This window comes from Cryptomeria japonica, chromosome 11 (assembly GCF_030272615.1).
Source record: "Cryptomeria japonica chromosome 11, Sugi_1.0, whole genome shotgun sequence".
Classification (NCBI taxonomy): Eukaryota; Viridiplantae; Streptophyta; class Pinopsida; order Cupressales; family Cupressaceae; genus Cryptomeria; species Cryptomeria japonica.
In genome coordinates this window covers 717914326-717937485 of record NC_081415.1, presented here as the reverse complement: position 1 = coordinate 717937485, position 23160 = coordinate 717914326, and the positions used below count along the sequence as shown (strand labels likewise).

Here is a 23160-nt window from a genome sequence, read left to right as displayed (position 1 = left end):
TGCAGGGGAGGGGAAGTTCCTCCCCATAGAGCCATGAAAATCATAACGTGGAATGTTAGGGGTTTGAATGCCCCTAACAAATAATGCATCTTAAAGCATTGCATCTCTGATTCTAAACCTGACATAATTTTAATCCAAGAAACTAAAATGAACTCCTTTGAGATTGTCCTTTTTGAGAAAAAACTAGGCGTTAGACAACTAAAATGATTCCCTTGCCATAGGGGCCTCAGGGGGCTTAGCTATCATTTGGGACTCCAGATTCATCTCGTTTACACCTTTAGAGATTAAGCAAAATTAGATAGGAGGAGAAGTAGTAAGCTATAAAAATAACCTAAGATTCAAATTGATTAACATTTATGGCCCTATCCAGAATAGGGATAAGGCTAGGGTGTGGATGGAACTTGAGTCTTTCCTTAGAAGTTTCCCAAATGATATATGCATCATTCGTGGAGATTTCAACGCTATCACCAAGACAACTGACAAAAGAGGAGGTAGCAGCAAACTCCCTCTAGTAGTTGTTGATTTCAATCATTGGATCAATAGGAATTCCCTGTTGGAAATCCAAACGACAAAGAATGCCTTCACCTGGAACAATAGAAGGACTAGTTTCTATAACATCGCTGAGAAACTCGATAGGTTCTTTATCCATGGGGGGCTCTTGGAGCTTAATTACTCCCTGAAGGCAGAGCCTCTCCCTTTATCAAGATCTGACCATTTCCCACTCCAACTAACCTTATTATCTGACCACTCCCCTAAAAAATGTCCCTTCAAATTTGAGAGAATGTGGTTCAGAGATGATAACTTTTTAAACTTAATTGAGAACTGGTGGAGAAGCTCTGTTTTCTCTGGTTCAAAGATGTTTATTATCACAAGCAAGTTAAATCTTATCAAAAGGAAGCTCTTAGAATGGAACATGACTAATTTTGGAAATATTTTTGATAAAAAAACTCCTAATAGAAAATGATCTTAAGAATGTTAACATTGAGGTTCTTGAGAAGGGGATGGATGAGCATCTCTTCCTCAAAGAAAAGGCTCTACTCTCTGAATATGAAAAGATCCTCTCAAATGAAGAGATCTTTTGGAAACAAAAATTGAGGGAGACTTGGTTGAGTGATGGGGACCGAAATACTAAGTTTTTCCACAATACCACTAAGCAGAGGAGATGGGTCAATCGAATTTCAAAAATTAAGAACTGCCAGGGTTCCATCCTATCTGAACTAGATGATGTCGCCTCTGAGGTAGCAAGGTTTTTTGATGAAATCTTAAACAATATTGAAGGCTCCAACCTCATAGGCCAACTCAATATTATCAGGAATCTTCCAAAACTCATTAACGATGACCACAACAAAATACTGTCAAAAAAATTCTCCGAGGAGGAGGTTAAATCTGTCCTTATGAAGATGAATCCCGAAAAAGCCCCGAGCCTGAATGGCTTCCCCACTAGCTTTTTCCAAAAGTGTTGGGGTTTTATGGGGACATAGATCACAGATGCCTTAGAAGGTATTAGGAACTCTGGTAAGATTCTCAAAGAAATTAACAATACCTTCTTAGCTCTCATCCCCCAAAAAGAGAACCCTGAAAGCTTTAATGACTTCAGACCAATAGCCCTCTGCAACACTTTGTACAAACTCTTAACCAAAACCCTAGCAGCCAGACTCCAAAATCTTCTCCCCATTATCATTAGTGAAGAACAAACCGGCTTCGTAGCAGATAGATCAATCTATGATGGGGTTATTATAGCCCAAGAGGCCATTCATTCGGTCCAGCTCAATAGGGCACCAAGTATGCTAGTCAAATTAGACATAAGCAAAGCTTACGACAAAGTTGACTGGCGCTTCCTATGCAAATGCTTGGAGGCCTTTGGATTTTCTAAATCCTGGATCAACCTAATCTTTGAATGTATATCCACCCCCAAATTCTTGGTCTTGGTTAATGGTTCCCCGGAAGGTTTCTTCAGTAGCTCAAGAGGGCTCAAACAAGGAGATCCTATGTCCCCCTTCCTCTTCATCATCATGGATGAAGCTCTAGGAAGATCCATCTCTAAGGCCAAAGAGGAAGGTGGGATCTAAGGAATCCCCATTACTAGCGGCCACCCTCCCTTTACGCACCAACAATTTGTTGACGACACGATGCTTTTTGGGCAGGGAAGTGTAAAGGAAGCGTGATCCTTCAAAGACATCCTTAATTCCTATATGTGAGCCTTAGGTCAAGAGGTGAATCTGGCCAAGTCTACAGTTTTTATGTTCAACATAGATCCCTCCTTTGGAAAAGTGATCAACAATGTCCTAGAGATTAGTGAAGGAACTCTTCCTTACAAATACTTAGGCATTCCCCTTGACAAGGGTAGAAGACCCTCAAAATTATGGGACAACTTGGTGGATAAAATCAAGTCCAGGATTAACACTTGGAAAGGAAAATAGCTCTCATCTGCAGGTAGAGAAACCTTGGTTAGATTGGTCTTTTCAGCTATGCCCATTTACCATCTCTCTTGTCAATATTTATCTTCTTCTAAAATTGTAGAGCTCAATAAGCATCTCAGGACTTTCTTTTGGCAAGGTGCTAATGACAATCGTAAAATATCACTTATATCCTGGGACAAGATATGCAAACCTAAAGAAGAAGGAGGAGTTGGCATTAAAAACCTTCGTGATCAGGGCAAAGCCTTGGGTGCCAAGCTGGTCTGGAGGATGTTTAGAACCCCCCACCTCAAATGGGCTCGCTTGCTGCACCACAAATACCTTAATGGAGGGGATCTTATCCAAATATTCAAAGAAACCAACCCTCCCAGAGGGTCCTGCCTATGGAATTTTATGTTAGACTACAGGAGGATTATCTCTGACAGACTTAATTGGAACCTGGGGTTCGGGGATAAAGCTCTTTTCTGGTCGGATTCTTGGGGTGGATATAAGGCTATTGGTAATATCAATGACTTTGGTACTACTCGTATCCTTCTTGAATCACATAGAGGACCTCTATTAAATAAATATATATCCCCTTTAGTAGATCGGGTTGACTGGCAGTGGATCGAGAAGGAAGATGAGGATATCTCGGTAAGGGATAAACAAAAACTTATGGCAATTCTCAAATCAAGGAATATTGCCTTAGGTCATAATGAGGACAAGCTCGTCTAGGATGGTTCCCTCAGAGGAGAATACAACTCCAAGGATGGGTACTCTCTCATCTCCAAATCATTTATAAGACCTATGACTGAGCTTCCCTTAAAACTTTGCTGGGATAAATATTGTTTGCCTAAGGCAGGTATCTTCTCTTGGCTTGCGGTTCAGAACACGCTCTTAACTACGGACAAATTTAGAAGAATGGGGTATGAGGGCCCTAGTAGATGTCCTCTTTGCGAGGCAGACAAGGAAGACACTAATCATATCCTCCTTAACTGCCCCTTTGCTCACAAATGTTGGATCTGGTTCACCAACAAACTTGAATGGTCTGTAGCCTTCCCCCACACCATCTTTGGAATGCTCAAGGCATGGCCCCTCCTCAGGCATGGTTGTCTCTTTGAAGGTTTATGGACAACTCTTCCTTCTTCCATAATGTGGGAACTATGGAAGGAGAGAAATAGATATCTCTTTAAGAATGAAAAGCTAGAGGCTCCCAGAATCATTAACATGATAGAGTCAGCTATCACTGAGCTCATGAATAATCGACTGTCATCAGGCACATTGAAGAATGCCTCTATCACTTATTGGGATGAAAAAATGAAAAACACGTTGGGAAGGCTTATCCTTTCCTCCCTATGTAGGAGTTGGTCCTATTGCAAGTCTTCGATCAAGGGATGCATGCAGATGTCATCCCCCAGGCGAAGGTTGGATGAAGCTAAAATTTGATGGGGCATCTCGTGGCAACCCAGGGCAAGCAGGGATAGGATGTGTTGTTTATAATTGGGAATGCAAGGAACTAGCAACCCTTGCCTCTCTGGTTGGCATCAACACCAACAATTGGGTGGAACTTATGGCCCTAGTTGAGGGTCTGCATTTATGCAGGAAACTAGGAGTTAAGAACTTGGAAATTGAAGGAGATTCGACTATAATTATCAATGTCTGAGGAAAGGTAGTATGCCTAATTGGAGACTAAATACTTTGTTGTCAAAAGCTCTTAACCTATGCAGAGATTTTGATAGGTTCATAGTCAATCATATCTATAGGGAGGGCAATAAAAGAGCGGATGAGTTGGCCAACTTGGGAGCCGATGGCATCAATCTCCTATCTGTGCCACCTTAAGGCAACCCCCTCTTTTGTTTTCGTGTCCTAAGTTGTCACCCCCTTATGTTTCTCTTTCCTAGACTCTGTTTTAACCCCCTTATTTATTCCTCTTCCTGCCCCTTGTATTTTCATATAGATACTCAGACAAACATTTAGTTTAAATATTGGCTTCTCAACATATAACCGTTAACTAACACTTTTGTTTCGAATATCACTTCGATCACGTCTTTCCTTCATTCATCGATATTATGTTTTCGATCGCTAGAGCTATCTCCTCACTGCTTCCTATCTGATATCCATTGGGTTTTATGTCAATGAAACCTTGGGCTTCGGTGACCTCCTTTATTTTTCCATTGAAATACTTCTTCCATCGATACCAATGCCCTGTTGATGAATGGATCTATTGTCTCACCGAATACTTCTTCCACCAATAAAGTTGTATCGGCGAAACAATGCATATCGAAGATATGCCTTTTAGCCTCCTCAAAACTTATTTCCTCATCGACATCTTTAATCGATGAAACTGCCTTTTGTCTGATCGACCTTATTCTTTTGATGTGAACATTTTTTCGGTGAGTCCCTTTGCAGCGATGGTAATATCTCCCTGAATACCTTTTTTCGTCGATGAAAACCATCTCCACTTTCATCGATATCTTTTATTGATGGAATTACTATCTCCAATGAGTCCTTTTTGAAGTTCATCAGCACTTCCTTTCTTTCGAAACACTTGGGCTCTGGTATTTCCTTTATCCTTCCATCGAAACACTTTTTTATCGACATCACTACACTCCTTCGATGAATGGGTCTATTGTTTCATCGAGGCCATCTTTATTTTGATGATTTACTTCACTATCATCTTTCATCGATGAGCTCATTAGTAATCTTCCTTGATAAAGTTGCATCGGTAAACCACACACATCAGTAACATGATTTTTAGCTTCCTCGATACTCATATTCTTATCAATATCTTTATCGATGTAGGCCCCTTTTGTTTGATTGTGATCATTCTTTTGATAAGAACGCTTCTTTCGGTAAGTTTCCTTCATATTGCGCTGATGGTATTATTTCCTCGGAAGCCTTTTACCATCGATGAAAACCGTCTCTGCTTTCTTCTATATCCTCTTTCATTGGAATCAATGCTTCAATGAGTCCCTCTTAGGTTCATCGGTGTTCCCTTTCCTTCGCTACCCTCTTTATATCGATGAAACTCTCTTATGTTTCATCGACCTTTTATCTTTCGATGAAAATGTCATTGTTGACAAATAACTTTAGTATCTCTTCTACACCCTTCTTTTCTCGAACAGTCCTATCGATGAAACCTTCCCTAGTTTCTTCGATTTCATCATTTCGGTAGAACTATCTTCCTCATTGTATTCATTACATGTCCTACCGATACCGAAGTTTCTTTGGTAGCCCTGCTTCATCGATGAAACCTCCTTAGGTTTCATCGATATACCTTCTATCAATGAAAATAACACTCTCGATAAGTCCCTTGTGAAGTTCATCGAGGCCCATGTCTATTCGATAAATCATCTTATCGATGAAACATCGATAGGTTTCTTCAATTCCCTTTTATATCGATGAGACATCGTTGGGTCTCATGTTGAAGAAACCTTGGGCTTCAGTAACTTCCTTTATCCTCCCATTGAAACACTTTTTCTATCGACATCACTACACTCCTTCGATGAATCGGTCTATTGCTTCATCAAGGCCATCTGTCTTTTGTTGATTTGCTTCCACTTTCATCTTTCATCGATGAGCTCGTTAGTAATCTTCCTCGATATAGTTGCATTGGTAAAACCACACTCATCAGTAATGAACCTTTTAGCCTCCTTGATACTCATTTTATTATTGATATCTTTTTGTTTGATCGTGATCATTCTTTCGATAAGAACGCTTTTTTCGGTAAGTTTCCTTCATGTTGCGCCGATGGCATTATTTCCTCGAAAGCCTTTTCTCGTCGATGAAAACTATCTCTGCTTTCTTCGATATCCTCTTTCGGTGGAATCTATGCTTTCGATGAGCCCCTCTTAGGTTCATCGGTGTCCCCTTTCCTTTGATACCCTTTTTATATCAATGAAACTCCCTTATGTTTTATCGACCTTTTATCTTTCGATGAAACTGTCTCTGTCAGCCAATAACTTTAGTATCTCATTGACACCCTTCTTCTCTTGAACTATCCTATTGATGAAAGCTTCCCCAGTTTCTTCGATCTCATCTTTTCGAAAGATCTATCTTCTTCGATGAATTTATTACTTCCATATCGATACTGTAGTTTATTCGGTAGCCTTGCTTCATCGACGAAACCTCCTTTGGTTTCTTCGATATACCTTTTATCGATGAAAAATAACGCTTGTGATAAGTCCCTTTTGAAGTTCATTGATGCCCAAGTCTATCCGCTAAATCATCTTAGTAATTGAACATCGATAGGTTTCTTCGATTCAACAAGTGTACCATTTCGGTAAAACAAAAGCCCTCATTTTCTGCATATGTTGCCTATAGGAATTGAGAAAATCATGTGTAACCCCCAAGTTCCCTGCCATATACTCATTTGATACTTGCTGCTGAGCTCTTTATAATTGAATGGTTATCTGACACTCCACAGACTGCAGATAATATGTGGCTTGCATGCAAAAATTTTGAGTAAAAAATGTAGGTTAAATTGTGCCATAAAACTCATCTACCTCTATTACCCTCAGTTGGACTCAGGCAAGATAGAAGTGCCATTTACCCCCTTTTGTTATTGTATCTTGGATATCATCCATTTCCAGGGATAGCATCCGGGCACACAAGCAAGAGGTGGTAAACAGGTGATTCATAACTATGGATGATCACTTCTCAAAATGGAAATTATCTAGAAACTCTGTTTATGAATATGCCATATTGATGACTTTATAATTTCAAATATATGAGGTTAAGATTTTAGAAACATCAGAGAAGGATGTCAAATCACATTGGTATACTTCATGTGACCAACAATCTGGTCAAGTGTTTTGAAAACTAACCATGTAGGAGGTGCAGGGCCATCTTGAACAAATGACAGGATGAAAACTGCTAAAATGACAAAAGACTACATGCAATAAAGGCTCAAACTCATTAAAAAAGCACAAGGAGAACAGTGATAATTGGAAAATAGTAATATGGGCCTGTAAGGGAAAGAAAATATCTTCCCACGTGCTCACCCTAGCACGGGGTATTATTGTATTATTCTGAATCTATGCTTATTGTAATTAGATGTAGAAACTATCTGGACTACGGTCCCGGGAAAGGCTAGAGGTTTTCTCGCCTCCACTCTTTCCTACTGGCGTTCGCACGAGTGGAGTGATGTAAAAAATTAATTTTGATTAAAAAAAGTTTTTGGCTACGACCTCTTACCAATCAAAAAAAAAAAAAATCCTTCAAAATACACAAAAATTATTAGTGAAAAAGGGATGTGGGTCCCATCGGGCGTGCCAAAATGAACCAAGGGAAAAAAGCATGAGGGTAGAAGGTTAGCTTCAATCCAAATGCACAAATAATTTAAATAACATGAAATAAACCATTTATACCTTTTCTCCTTAGATTGATCCTTTGGTGCAGTAAAGTTTTGCGCCCCAAGCTCCATTTGATTGCATTAGCTCCTTGATTTGGATGTGGAATGCCCTCCACTACACAACACCAAGGTAAGATGACATGATGGGTGGAGGATGCATGAAGTGGCCAAGTGTGGATGGATTTGACTATAGTTGGGATGCTAAGGATAAATTTCTAAGCACAAACTAGTAGCATAAGAATATATAAAAATGAGATATGGAAATGAGGGGAGGAGACCCCGATTTATAGATTTGAGAGGGCCACGATTGATTTGAAATGGAGGGTGAAGATTGAATAAAAGTGATGGGAAGGATTGAGAGGACATAGTGTGGAGACCAAGAGATTTTCCATAAAGGCATTTGTTTTTTCCACACTCCTCTAGGTGCATGGGGAAGAGATCTCTAGGCACATTGGAAGAATAAAAGGAATTAAAAATTCCTTATGAAGGGGCAAGGGAGTTAAAAATTCCAAAATAGAAGATTGCATGGGGAGAAGAAAAGGGAAAATGAGTTAAAAATTCCTTGGGAAGAGGGGCATGAGAATGTGCAAAGGATTTGAAATCCTTTGACATGACCAAAGTAGGTGCATTTAAGGTTTTGGAAGGAGGAGGGGACAAACCATTTATGGCAAATGGTTGAATTGCCCCTAATCATGGTGATTAGGATTGTGTAAACGACTAAGGAAGGAGATTAGGTGAGTTAATGAGAGATTAGATGGCAAGTGGATAAGTTAGGAGGATTTGACAAGAGGAGAGAGAATGAGTGGAAGAATATAAAATTGAGGGATAATGATAATCATGTTTCTAAAAAAATTAATTAGGCTAAGTGAGGATTAGGAGAAGTGATTTGTAGTAATCACATGATTGAGTTAATTAATTAAAATTAATTGACTTAAGAAGAGTTTAGGAGAATTAATGATTTAGGGGACTTTAGAAGAATGGATAAATAATTAATTTATTGACAAATTAATTATCGGACTACAGTGATAAAATTAATTAAAATTGATTTAATTGATTTTAAGAGGAATAATGATAACATAATTAAATTAAATTAACTATGTAGAAAGGCTAAATTAATTAAATATTTAATTTAATTAATTTTAGATGTCTACACTTCTTTCCTATCTTTGATCTCGATTATCCTATCCATACCCTCCACCACATCCTATCCAAATGCATCCTCTATTCCTACCCTTGATCTTGATCAAGCTAGAGAAACATAATATCCATGCATGGTTTGGAAAATACAAGCCTAAATTCCTCCTCCATCCCTATCTATTACACATTATCCTTCCATCTCATCCACAATCCTTCCATCCTTAGTTGCCGTATCTCTACTATGGGGCATTGCACTCTTTTGTAACATAGTCCTTGGATCTCCATTCTCCTATCATTCATATGTTAGTCCTCCATATCCTAACACTATCCATCCCCTTAACTCCTCCATCTCCTATCCAAGCAATCTCTCCATCCATTCCATCCTTTTGTCAAGCCTTGGTTCTCCCTTATCATCGGTCCCACTCCATTTATCCTATATCCACCATTCAATCCCATCATATCCAATCATATTCCCTGTCCCATCCAATCCTATTCAATCATTAATCCCACTCCCATATTATCCAATCCATCTATGATCCACATTACACTGAGCTTCTTTCCATCAAACCGATCTTTCCTCCTATACATTGATATTTTCCCATCTATTTGAGCTTATATTGACTCACGTGTAAACCAAACACTCATCCATAGTGTGCTAATCCAATATGAGCGAAACTCTTTCCATTTGTAGACCCCGCAACTGTCTTGTCTTTTGCCATCTATCAATCTATCCATCATCCATGCCCATCAGGATGCATCCTTCCCATGTCCGACAATCTATCTAGATCCCCATCCTACTCTTGGAAAGAGATGTCAGTTGGCCATATGTGTGTTTTTTGCATGATTAATCTTTTCACTTTAATTTTCATTTTGTGTCCTATGTCTACACCGATTCAAGGCTATCTTGATCATCCCATATCTTACCATGTCTTGGATTGGTGTATATTGGAGCATTTTTTTGTGGACTGACGTGTTTGAGGATTTCTCTTATATGATCCAACAATCTCACATCTACACCATCATCAATGTTTGCGAACATGTGTGCATTGAGATAACCTATTATTTGAGAGTCTAGTCCACACATCGAATATTCACAACATCTTGACTTTTATAGTCAATGGTGTTAAGGATGGGTCACCTCTTTACCATAAATGGCTTTCCCTTCTCACCACTCAACCTTAAATGCTACCCACTTTTGTCTATTCAAATTCCTTGAATCTTCCCATGCCCTCTCTTCCCAAGGAATTTTTAATTTCTTTATCCTTTATTCTCCCCATGCTTCCTCTTTCTTAGGAATTTTTAATTCCTCTTGTCCTCTCCCAAAATTTTTTAAATTCATTTCTTCTCTTCCTAAGGTACTTGGGGAACTCTTCCTCATGTACTTGAGAAGTGTGGAGACAAGAAATGCCTTTATAACAAATCTCTTGTATCTCTCACTTGTCCTTTCAAATCCTCTCCTACTCACTTTCAATCCTAGCCCTCCATTCCTCTTCAATCTTGACCATTCATTTTGGACCCCTCCATTTTATAAATTGGAGTCTCCTCCCCTCTCAAATCATCCATCATATTCATAGTGTTATGCTGTCAAGTTGAGCTACAAAACCATCCATAGCACCCTTATCATGTCCAAATACTGTAGGAGCAAATCAAGTGGACCCACTCAATCGTAGGAGGTGAAGAAAGAAGGTGAAATAAAGTTATTTTGTATGCTCTTTTATGCTTTTGTTGTGCTTATTTGACATTGCATGCATTTGATTTTAGCTAACCTACTTTTCCTCATGCTCAACAATATAAAAACACAATCATTTAAGCAAGCATAATCTCAACTTAAAGATTAAATTATGTAACGGTAAAAAACTAATGTGAATTTTATATTTACTAGAATTTACAAGTAATGAAACATATCAATTTTATAGAGATATAGTGGAAATAATTGAGATACATTTCTAGATTAAATATAAATTAAAAAATTTAAATAGAATAAATTAAATGCAAGCTTAGAATATATCAAAATTCAAATAGTAATTTAAAATATTCATAACACTTATTAAATTAATTAATAATGAAATAAAAAATAAAAGAAATTCTTCAATGAATTAAAATTAAAATATTAAGAAAATATATACTAAAAATAGTAAGAAAGATAATATTAAAAATTAAAAAATATTATAAAAAACAAATTAAAAATTTTAAAAGTAAAATTATATTTTAAATAAAATATTAAAAATAAAGGCAAGCTATACAAAAATTGTTAGTTAAAAATAAAATAAAATATTTTAAAAAGATATATCATTTTTTGATTTTGGTTTAGTAATTTGTTTTTCATCTTTTGATATTGTAGACTATGAAATTGTCATGTTTTTTATGTAAAGATTATTATAGTTCATTTAAAAAAAAAATACATGAAAGGAAACATAAAAATAAAAAATATTCTATTAAAATTTAAAATTAAATATAAGTTATTTAATTTATTTTTGTTTCACCTTTAATTTTTATCAAATATCTTAATTACTCAAGGACATAAGATAATGATTAATATTAATATGTATAAGAACATGAACTAAACCAAAACACCATGTACATAAAATATCTCTTTTAAAAATACATATAATCAACTTTGTATGGATAAATAAGAATGGAATTTGTAGGGTAAAAATTTGGGCAACCTATATGGAGCACCCATATTGTACCATTGATCATATTTAATAATTAATTAAAAAATAAACAATGGGTAAATAAATTTGTCCTATAAAAAACATGTATAATTACATGTTGTACAAAAGTGGAAAATGATGTAGCACTAAATACTCTTTTTAATGTCATTTCATCTTTTTGTGATTTGGGGATTTGAATCTTGGTGGTCGCTTCACCAACAAAATGATTTAACCGCAATACTATAAATCTGATAACTTAATAAATGAGTGGAAACAAGAAATAAAAAAAGTTGAAATATATGATAAAATGACAAATAATTAGATATAAATCAAATAAAAATTAAAAAAGACTAATACAAAAATGCAACATGAACATTCTCTTAAAATAAATATGAAACTAAATAAAAATTGCCATAAAAAATACAAGTTGAGTCCATTCTCTTAAAATAAATATGAAATTAAAAACCTAATAAACATTGACATAAAAATAGTTTCACCATCACAATTACAATTATATATAGCTTGCAACTAGCTGGGGGAGAGGGGTGAGCGGAGCTACGCTACGTGAATCACTCGATTGATTTCTCAATCGAGGGCCTGTCTATGTCTATGCCGCGGAAAACCTTTGATGCATGGCACCAGGCCTGGAAAAAACGGCCATTTAGCCTGTCAAATTCCAGGCCTCCATGGCACAACCACAAAGGGATGATTCAGTCTCCGTTGCTAGCATAGAAACCGACCAAGCATCAAACACCGGTGTCGTCAGATAGGGATATTAGCTTTAATAATACTAAAAATTCTGCACTAAAATAAGAAATAATAGGTACGAGATTCATACAACGTGAGACAAAAAGCTTCCTTCATAGCCAAGAAAGACACTTTATAATCAACCCATTTCTGTCACAATTACCACGAAAGTTCCCTTCATTTATGACCCAACTGTTCCTCCCTTGTGCTTTTGTGCATGGCTTGATGTAACAGAGAATTGTGACCCACGTCCCAGACTGAGCAAGACTAAGGAAAAGGAGCTTTTGTTCTTCACCCACCTACTGAAATTTTGAGTTTCTTGAGTGTTCAAATTTGTGAAAGCTCTAATATGGAAGAAAAAATCAATGCATGGATAGCCAACAACAGGGACACTGCAGCAGAACTTGGACTGAAAATAAAAGACTGTCATAAAGAATTCGTAAATTTTGAGGTAGGAGGGTATATAATCCAACTGACAATGCCCCCTGTCTCTAATTTTGAAGATACAGCACGGTCAGACAATGTCAATTCTGACTCTGCTTTTGTAGCTCTATCTATAGAAGAAGAGGACGATGAGACCTTGATGAATATCCTTGAAGCTCTCAATGAGAAGCTTGAACGTGTGAGAATTCCTCCAGACTGTATCAACAAAGTCTTAGACATCATAGCCGAACTTTTTGGCAGGAATTCTAAAAAGCAAAATGAGCAGGAACATCAGGCTTTAGAAGAATCATATTTGTACAGGTTGGTTGAAAATGCCAGAATGCAATGCGAGATGGCGTTGGCTGAAGCACTTGAGTACTCAAACACAAATGGCATATTACCACGGTGCTCTGTTAAATTGAATCCTGAATTGGAAGCTGTTGAGCTGCAAATGGACATTAAGGCGATAATGTCTCCAGACCATGTTATCAAAGCCCTAGGGTTCTGCTTTGATCAGCCCCTCAACCTTTACCTGACATTTGACGGTGGTAAACTGTATGAAAAGGAAGCTATCTTTTTAGGGTCTGTTGATGTTTTTGTGAAGCATGGCACAGCTAATATTCTGCAAACTAGTGATTCCTTGGAAAATTTGATGTCTGGAATGGATGAAGGGGTTAAACATGCCATTGTTAAAAGTTGTATTGCAAGTATGCGCCCATATGGACCTCATGTTTTGGTTCCCCAATTCGTGAAGGAATTTATGCATAGCATAAAAATTGGGCATGATAACATTTTTGTCGACCTTCTGCTTTCCCTGGGAAGTTGGTTGAGGATGTTGAAGAATTGGTGCGTCTTCTGTAAAAGTCCCATTCCATCATTCTCTCGGTTGTGGTTTTGTGATGTAGAATTATGGTATGCATTTCACTTTACTATTTTCTTTTATTACCTAAAAATTTGCTAATTTGTTTAGCCTTTTAAGTACGCGCTCTTTAAATTTCTTATGTTTTACAGTTAAATTACTTGGCCCTCCGAATTACAGGTGTCCTTCCTTAGCTGTGAAGGTAACCCAGTTTTTCGGCTAACATGTTTTTCGTCAAGCAAACTGGTTCACAAAATTAGAAGTTTAAATAAAAACTGCGGTAAACTGTATCCATTCATGTGTGGTGAAGGGTTTAAGGGGGAATAATCTATTGACCATCCCACTTAATAGTTGAACTGTTAAATTGATTTGCATGCTGCATACATAAATTTGGGCTAATTTATCTTAATTTGAACTGTATTGCCATCGGAAGTTAAACTCTTAATCGGGAAAAGAATTCTCAAAGAACAGCAAAAAACTTACTCTCCTTAAAAAGCTCACCTCCATGGGACAGTAACCAAAGAAAATATAATTTTATGAGTACAAAGAACAGCTTTCATGGGATCGCTCTGTACTAAAAATAAGATTGGTAGCCCCTTCCATTGTAGCATGAAAGCAGAAGCCATTCTCGTTCCTTACAAGCTTGGATTATCCTAACAAATTTATCCTTGTGTAAATTTGTAAAAATAATGACATATATTACACCAATGTTATCCAGGGGATCATCCCTTTTTCCAATAGGTCAATCATGTGATACAGACCGACTTCCACAGCAGTCTCCTTTAAAAGACTTCCTAAATTTTCTGAGCAGGGGCTACAGTTTATATATAATTCTTTGGATCCAAATAGTCCTGTAAGAGTACTAGGCTAACTATTGTCCATTCTCCTCAAAGGTAATCAGAAACTGTGTGCCTTTGGTCCTTTACTCCCAACAACCACCAAAATATTATTTTTAAATAATGAATTGGCCTTTAAAATCAGAGCCACAGTGGTTAATCAAGTTGGGACTTCCAGTCAGTGTCGTTAATCAAGAAAATTTGTTCTTATATTAGTTAAAAAGACTAATAGTACAAAGGAAATGTTCTATTGTTTCCTCTTCCTAGAGACTGAATTCAAGTAAGGCAACAGGATTTTGAGGGTTTAGTCAGGATGTTTGCATCTATCTTATTAACAGAATTACAGCCGGCCCTAGCAGCAGAATTTGATGGGCTACCTAATGTTGGAAGCATTAATATCAAAAGGTAAAGAATTTAATTGTATAAACCATAGTAGCAAAAATCGTTTATGGAAAAAATCGGCAAACCAAAAGTATAAGATTTATTGAAAACATCGGATTTAAAAAAAACATAAAAAATTATAGAAAAAGAGAGAAAAACTATTTTTTAAAATAACTTCAGGGCATTTCCATAGCATAGAGATATAAAGAGCAAATAAAATAGAGTTTAACCCGTGAATTGTAGAAAATAATTTTTTGTTTATATTCATATTACTGATTACATAGGCAAATAATCAGTTAACTTTTTAAGAGGGCAGTCACCAAATACACCAAATAGTTGTCTAAGTCATCAAATATTAACCAAGTCTATGAAGTAACTGAGATCAAAAGTTAACAAACAAATAGTAAAAGTGAAAGCCATTTTGAAGTGATCCAAGAATTTCATTGTGATTGAGGCAAAGAGTTTTGTAGGGTTAATTCAATATTTTAGAAAGCTTATCAAATCATATTCTCCAATTGCAATGCTTTATATCATAGTAACAAAAATCATTTGGGGAAAAAATTGGCAAACCAAAAGTATAAGATTTTTTGAAAAAATGGGTAAGAAATTGGATTTTAAAAAATCGTAAAAATTTGTAGAAAAATAGACACAAACTACTTTTTTTTTAAAACTTAAGGGCATTTCCATAGCATAGAGATATAGAGAGTAAATAAAATAGAGTTTAACCCATGAATTGTAGAAAATAGATTTTGTTGTTTGTATTCATGTTGCTGATTACATAGGCAAATATTCATTTAACCTTTTAAAAGGGCAGTCACCAAATACACCAAGTAGCTGTCTAAGTCTGAGATCAAAGATTAGCTAAGTCTATGAAGTAGCTAAGATCAAAATTTATCAGACTGAGATCCAACTATTGTTAGGAATTAGTAAAAGTGGAAGCCATTTTGAAGTGATCCAAGACTTTCATTGTGATTGAGGCAAGTAGTTTTCTAGGGGTATTAGCTAAGTCTATGAAGTAGCTGAGATCAAAATTTATCAGACAAATCCAACTATTGTTAGGAATTTAGTAAAAGTGGAAGCCATTTTGAATTGATTTAAAACTTTCATTGTGATTGAGACAAGGTGTTTAACCCATGAATTGTAGAAAATAGATTTTTGTTGTTTATATTCATATTGGTGATTACATAGGCAAATATTCATTTAACTTTTTAAAGGGGCAGTCACCGAATACACCAAATAGCTGTCTAAGTCTGAGATCAAAGATTAGCTAAGTCTATGAAGTAGCTGAGATCAAAATTTATCAGACAAAGATCCAACAATCGTTAGGAATTTAGTAAAGGTGGAAGCCATTTTGAAGTGATCCAAGACTTTCATTCTGATTGAGGGGTAGTTCAATATTTGGGAAAGCTTATCAAATCATATTCCATAGTTGCAATGCTTTATATTTCCTGATGGCAATTGGTAAGTCTTTTATAAGGGGTAGAATTCAACAAAAGGCATTTGTTTAGCTGAAGTAAAAGATTAGCAAGCCACTGGTTTTGGCAATACCTAGCTTGCAACTACTATTTTAGGTAGAGACAAATTTTAATGATTGTGCGTTGGAGGCTTTTTTATTACAACTATGTAAGCTTGTTTGTTGTCATTCAAATTTATTTTGTGGAGCACTTTAGGTATATTGCTCACATAATGAATTGTATGTCTTTGTTTGAGCAAAAATTAACTATATCAATTATAAATTAAAAATCATATATCTATATCTACATATATTAAATATGTCTTTGAACGTTTAGTGTTGTGGTAGAAAAAATCCATTGGTGAGGAAGCCACCAAGGTTCAAACTTCAAACCCCTACTAGGCCATTGAGCTCATGGGCTTTCTACCTTTGTTGGGTCGTTGAGCTCGTGGGTTTGAACAAGTGAAGTGTGGGGAATGATGAACCTCCCGAAAATGGATAAAATAACAAACTTTTTTAATGTTGATTCCACATTGACTCTGATTTTGTCTCAGACCAACCCTATTTCTAAGAAATTCAGTAATTTCACGCATTTTTCTAGGGTTTTGCAAGTATTTACAATGATTTTTTTCACTTTTTTGCCATTTTTGGGGTTTTTAACATGATTTTAACATGATTTAAATGTTAAAAATCTTTGAAAATTGGGTCAACGCTTGGTCAACGATTTTTTTCGGGGAATAAATCGGCTAGCTCCAGAATTCAGGATTAATCGGGTATAATCGCGATTTTTTGTAGACTATTGCTTCATTGGTATAAACATATCAATTATCTCTTAGACTAAATTCAGTTGCCCAATCATATTGATTATGTTTTGAACTGAACTAAGTTGCTCAAACATATCAAGTCATTTTTTAGACCGTTTTCCTTTGAGTGCACAAGTTTATCATAGCGATTAATTAGCAGAATTTAATAGATTCTTTAAAGCATAGTTCAAAGATTTAGACTCTATCAAAACCTTACGACTTAGCAAAAAAGTTGGCAAATAAAAACAATTACATAAATACACAATAATTTAAATTAATGCAAAAGATACATAACGAATGAATTTAGAGAACACATAAGTCTATTTTGATTATCTTTCTGTCATAATTCAAAGATTACATAAATGATGTGATATATATATATATATATATATATATATATATATAACAACCAACTACAATTTACAATTTCTTGCACTTCTATTACTATTATTGTCCAGCCTTGAACTAGAAGGTAAATCTGAATCATCTAGAGAAGTGAATGATTTTTCAGTTATTCCCTGCTCCAATGCTTCTATTGCAGCTGCATCTCTCCAGTTCAGCGAGATCTTCATCAGTGAACTTCACATCCATATCTTTGACAATCCAATTTGAATACGTCTCGTTATTATCCAAGTGTTCTATCACCACAAATCTAAAAATAAAGCATTAAAAATTTGTTAAGTCAAACTTTTTAGTAATAAGCTAAAATTGCATTTATCAAAGAAGCATGTGATTACAAGACTCATTATTTTTATTCGATTGTTAGGTTTTCCTCCTTTAAATGCATGAAGATGAATTAAAGAGCCTCCTCTTTGCAATCTTTTAGATTTCCAACTCATCTAGAATTTTATCGCTAAGGCCTTCGTCAAGTATCATTCTCTCTATGCATGTAGTAAGTCTTACCATGACCTCATCAATCTTAAAGAGATCAAAGAAGAAAAAATTGTTAGTTTAGGTAGTACCCCATGGTATGTATTGGTCAATGGAGTTGGTTTATCCATCTAAAATCAATGATGTGTTAAATGGTTTCATATGTTCTCTTGTTCCTACCAAAATAATGCTTTCTTTTTTTTGTCTTTTTAGCCTTTTCTATAGTCTCCTTGGACTTTAACCATGACCTCATAAAGATAACCCATTGGTATTTATCTCCATCAACCAAATGAAAAACCTGGGTTTGTCACCTAAGTATTTGAAAATAAATAAATTAAAATTAATAGAAAATTAAACCAACTATAAAAACATTTCTCAAACTTAAGTTTATTATCTACCTTGAGTAACTCCTTTGCACTCTTGGCAAACACTTCATCAAACATTGTCCTCACAACCTTCTCCCCTTTTGGCCTTTGGAATATATAGAGTCCAACATGTTGCTCACAAACATCTACTTGAGAGAAGGTAGCAGCCTATCAATGCTCAATAGGGTGATCAAGCTTGTGGTGAATTGTGTCACCTCCCATCACACAAGCTCCTCATTAAACAAAGCACCCAAGTATGGTTTTTGATAAAATTTTTAATGTTTCTAGTGTCTTCAACCATGCTTTTGAGCCATCAAATCTTCCTAATGTCATCAAATATTATATTCATGCAATAGACAACACAAAGGCTCCAAGAGATTGTGGGATACAGGTCCCCTTCTAGCTACATTTTTTGTGAAAATTTCCACCCCAACCTCCTGGAACACCCCTCCAATAGATTGCACAAAGTCTCTAGATTGTTGACTTCAAATGAGGTATCTATGGACTTCAAGATCACCTATGTGTTACTTGTTGTCCTCATTTTTGTTTTCAAAAATGAAGGACCATTACATGAAATTTTTGTGAAAAAATGAAAAAATATACTCTATGGCACACTTCCCGAGGCAGAATTTTGACTAATCCTTCGACTAGCTTAATCCTCAGTCCATCCTCGAACTACGTTTCAAATTTCGTCAAATTTTGGGTTTGTTTGCTATGTCTTTCCTTCAGTCAGGTTTTAAAATCCCGACTACAGGTGGAGAATTTTCTTCAAACTGCAAGTTTTAATGATGTCCATTGTTTTGGTCTTTGTAGGGGAATTTTCAGCTTATTACATGTGCATTTTAATTAAAAGATGAATACTTGTAATTTGTTTTAAATTTCCCCTTTGTTGTTTTTATTATTTTTATTGTTTTTTGGCTTGTTTAGTTAAAATAGGGATTTTTTGGCTAAATTACAAGTAAACTTGTAGTTCTCTCCAAAAACCCCTACTTTAATGGTTTTTACATGTAATAGGGATTTTAAACCCCTATTACATATGTGCAAGTAAGTTATAACTTCTTGTAGGGGTTTTATTTCCCCTTTACAAGTAAGTAAAACTTGCTTCTCTCTCCAAAAATCCCGATTTTGCCTTGTTAGTGAAAAAGTGACAATTTAAAACTTGCACTTTGGTCTAAAAAACCCGATTTTGCTCATAAAGTGCATTTTTGACATTTTAAACTTGCTATTTGGCCAAAAAATCCCGATTTTGCCTAACATGTTGAAAAAGTGAAATTTTAAACTTGTTATATCCTCCAAAAAACCCGATTTTCATTGTTTCATGCATTTTAAACTTGCTATTTGTTCCAAAAAACCTGAATTGCAAGGAAAAACGTTTTTTTTGAGGATTTTAAGCAAATTTTTGTGGAGATTTTTTGGGAGAGAGAAGGCATTTTGGATTCTTTCCTATTTCCATGCATTTTCAAACACCTTTCACGCCACATGGAGGTTAAGTTTGCTGTTTTTTTTGGTTTATAACAGCAAACACGTTTTACCAAAAACCACGTTTTTTTGCCATTTGGAATGCCACGAATCAGCAATGTTATGAATCGTTTTGGCTTGGTATGCTAAGGCGTTGAGGTTAGAAAGAGTTTTGGCCATTTTCCATGCCATTTCTCATGCATTTGCTGCCACGTTTTTCAGTTTTGGGCATTTTTTTCAAAAACGTGGCTAGGGTTTTGGAATACGGTTAATTTCTTTTTAAGAGTTCTCCTTCCTTTTTTCAAAGATTAATCATCTTGTTGAAGAGGCATTTTCAGATTGGAGCAAGGTAAGATTTTTTTTCTTCTTATTTCATTTTTCTTGTTTGAAAATATGTTGGTTCTTCCCCCCAAAAAATCGGTTTTGTGAGAAAGATTTTCCCCTTTGTAAAGCAATTTTAGAATTGCATTGTTCTTCCCCATTTTCCCTCTTTACTTGTATTCGGGTATTTTAAATCCCGATTACAAGTTGGATGAAAATAATTGTTTTTCCATTACGGATAAAAGATTTAACCATCTTTTGTTGAAAGTTCTTCCCATTTTCTTGAAGATGATCTTCCCAAAATCTTTTCATATTCATGTCCATCATCCGTACATACCATTTCATCCACTCATTTCACACCTTCATTCATTTTCCCCATTTAAAATCTACCTGCTGTCAGCCATCCAGAACCCGAAATTGGTTTAAAATGCACTCAAAAAACACTTGAAAATGAGTTCTAAAGGTCCAATTACAAGTGCAAACTTGTGTTTACCCATTACACATATGAAGTTGCATGTTTGTTCCCCACATTTGCAAGCTAATGCTCTTGTTTTTCCCACACATGTAATGCAACTTCCAAAACCCGAAATTCACTTGTGAGCCCATTTTTGCATCAATTTCTCTCTTCCCTTGTCAGTCTGGTTTGCACACACGATCTACCAAATCAATGGATTAAGGCATGGGCCTTATTTTGCAAGCAAATTTCAAGAATGCAGGATGATACAACAACAACTCATGGTTGAGAGCATAGAATGCTTTCAAGACAAAGATCGTCATGACATGAAGGCAGCCCTTTCCCTCTTGAAAAGTTAGTACTACCCCAAGCAAGAAGATAAGGATGCAAGTTCTCGTTTCGGTACAAGATGTCTTTACCAATCCAGAATACTTCAAGTTCTAGCATCCTGAAGAGACATGAAGACCATCACAGACAAAGGATGATGCAGTTAGAGTTGTGTCTTTAGACACATGGAATAGTTTTAATTATGCATTTGTAATTTTGTTTTGACAAGTTACATGTAAAAGTATTTTTTGTAAAAAGCAAGTTACTCATTACTTGCACTTTTGTAATTACATGTAAGGCAACTACAAGTTGTGTTCAGTTAGGACTGTAGTTGGAATAAGTCTTAGCTAGTTATTGAATAAGTCTTGGTGGTTGAGAGAATCTCTCAAGTTAGTTAGGATCGTCCCACCTTTTTCTCAAGGCTCCTCTTCTATAAATATAAGAGAGGGTCTATTGTAATTTTTATCTTTTGAGAAAGCAAACAAAAACTCTGCCAAATTTACAGCAAGAAGTCTTTGAGTTTATGTATGTGGATTGAAAGTTTTTGAAGAATAATAAAGAAGGATTACTCAAGTTTTGAGTCTTTGAGCTACATGTTTGAGTTTGAATCTTTTTATTTCTTCTATGCAAAGTGTTTCTAAAGGAGCTTAGTCCAATCTGATTTGAAGTCTTTGAGCTGCAAGTAGAGAAGATTAATTAAAATAGGAAACTCTCTTGAAGGAGCAGCAAGTCTTTGAGCTTGCGTCTATTCTTGAGGAAAAATTACTGTTTGATAAGAAATAGCGGCAAGTCTTTGAGCTTGCATTAGTTCTTGTCTTTGTGTCGAAAGAATAGATTATTCCAGTTTTTGAGCTGTTATCTTTTATTCGTTGTAAAATTTAGTATAGCAAAGGGTAGGTAGGACTTCCAATAGTCAAGTCTTTGAACTTGATATTGCTGTCCCGTCCCGAAGGAAGTGACGGGAGTCTTTGAGCTTTCAGGAAACTTCATTTCCTTTCTCTCATTTCATTTGAAAGTGGTTACTGCTGTTCATATTCAATCGCTATCATTTTCTGTGAAGAGAAAAGGATATTGTCTTTCTTGAAAGAAGAAGAAAGATTGTTGCCCCATCCTATTTTATTTTCCAAGTTGTAGTTAGATAGGGGGGGCCTTCCCTTAATTAGCAGAGTTTTTACTCGTGTGCTGTGGTTGAAACCACAATTTTGTATATTTCCCCAAGTGTACAAAATTTTCAACCAACATTACTTGAAGCCACTAAAAAGTTTATTGGGTCCTATTCACACCATCTATTCATCCATACCATAAAACGTTGCAGCCCATTATTTGTCATATTCTCCCATGATCTCCCACTAGTAGTTGTGCATTGTAGATGACTTCCTCTAACAAGGGTTGGTGAAAATGGAAAAAACCACTTTTTTGATTTTTTTAACAAAAAATTCTCCAAAGAGCCAAATTTCGCCCTAAAGTGAGTGCATATGACTTTGTTTTCATGACACAAGGGACCAAAATGAGATTTTTTGCCTCCAAGCTGCCATTGTTGGTTCTTGAAAGTTGTATTTGAAGTTGAGGGCTATAGAAGAGTTAAACCTACACCAACAAGGGAGAAAGAGATGCATGGGGAAAATTTAACCATCAAAGGTGAGTTGATCTTTAACTTTTTTCAAGTTTTGAAGAAATTTTTGAAGTTTTAAATTTATTTTTTTGAGTTTTGAAGAAATTGTTGAAGTTTTTAAATTTTTTTTTTGAATTTTTGAATTTTTCTTCAAAACCTTTTACTCACGATAAGGGGTTATAATGCTGATTTTAATTTTTTTTAAGTTGTAGGGTTGTAAATTTGTAATGCATTTTTGTTTTATGTTCACATAGAATGGTTGTAGTTCTATGTCAATTGTCCTTAATGTAGAGAGTTCATTTAAATTTGATGCAATGCCACCTCTTTGGCTACATAAGAAAAATATTGAACAACTTCCTAGTGGTGAGGATTATTGTTGACATTGTAGCCAATGTGGAACTGAGTATAAGAGCTAATGTAGTTGAATGAAAGCTCTCTTGTGTGCTATTTCCTACTTGGGAATAAGAATTTGTCAAGGGTCAAATAAAAGAGTGTTGCCAAAGCAACAATAATGGGATATATTAAAGAACAAGAGGATATTGACATAGTGAGTTGTAGATCAAAGGAAAGAGCACATCTTCTTGACAAGAAAGGATTGTAGAAACCTCTTAGTGGCTTATCACGATTGGCTGGTCCACATCCTTTCATGTCATTCTCACCATCTGCCCAAGAAGAGAATGATCCCCCCATTTCTTTCACATAAAAGATGTC

The 23160-nt window shown here is 35.6% G+C and overlaps 1 protein-coding gene across 1 annotated transcript in view; it reads left to right on the top strand.

The window, feature by feature from the left end:
• Positions 1-12104: 12104 nt before the first annotated feature.
• LOC131061298 (uncharacterized) overlaps positions 12105-23160 on the top strand; it is a 117872-nt gene continuing 106816 nt past the window's right edge. The window contains exon 1 of the mRNA XM_057994912.2: positions 12105-13622. Within this exon, the coding sequence (XP_057850895.2) occupies positions 12637-13622 (986 nt within the window). The 5' untranslated portion in view covers positions 12105-12636. The remainder of the gene's footprint in view (positions 13623-23160) is intronic.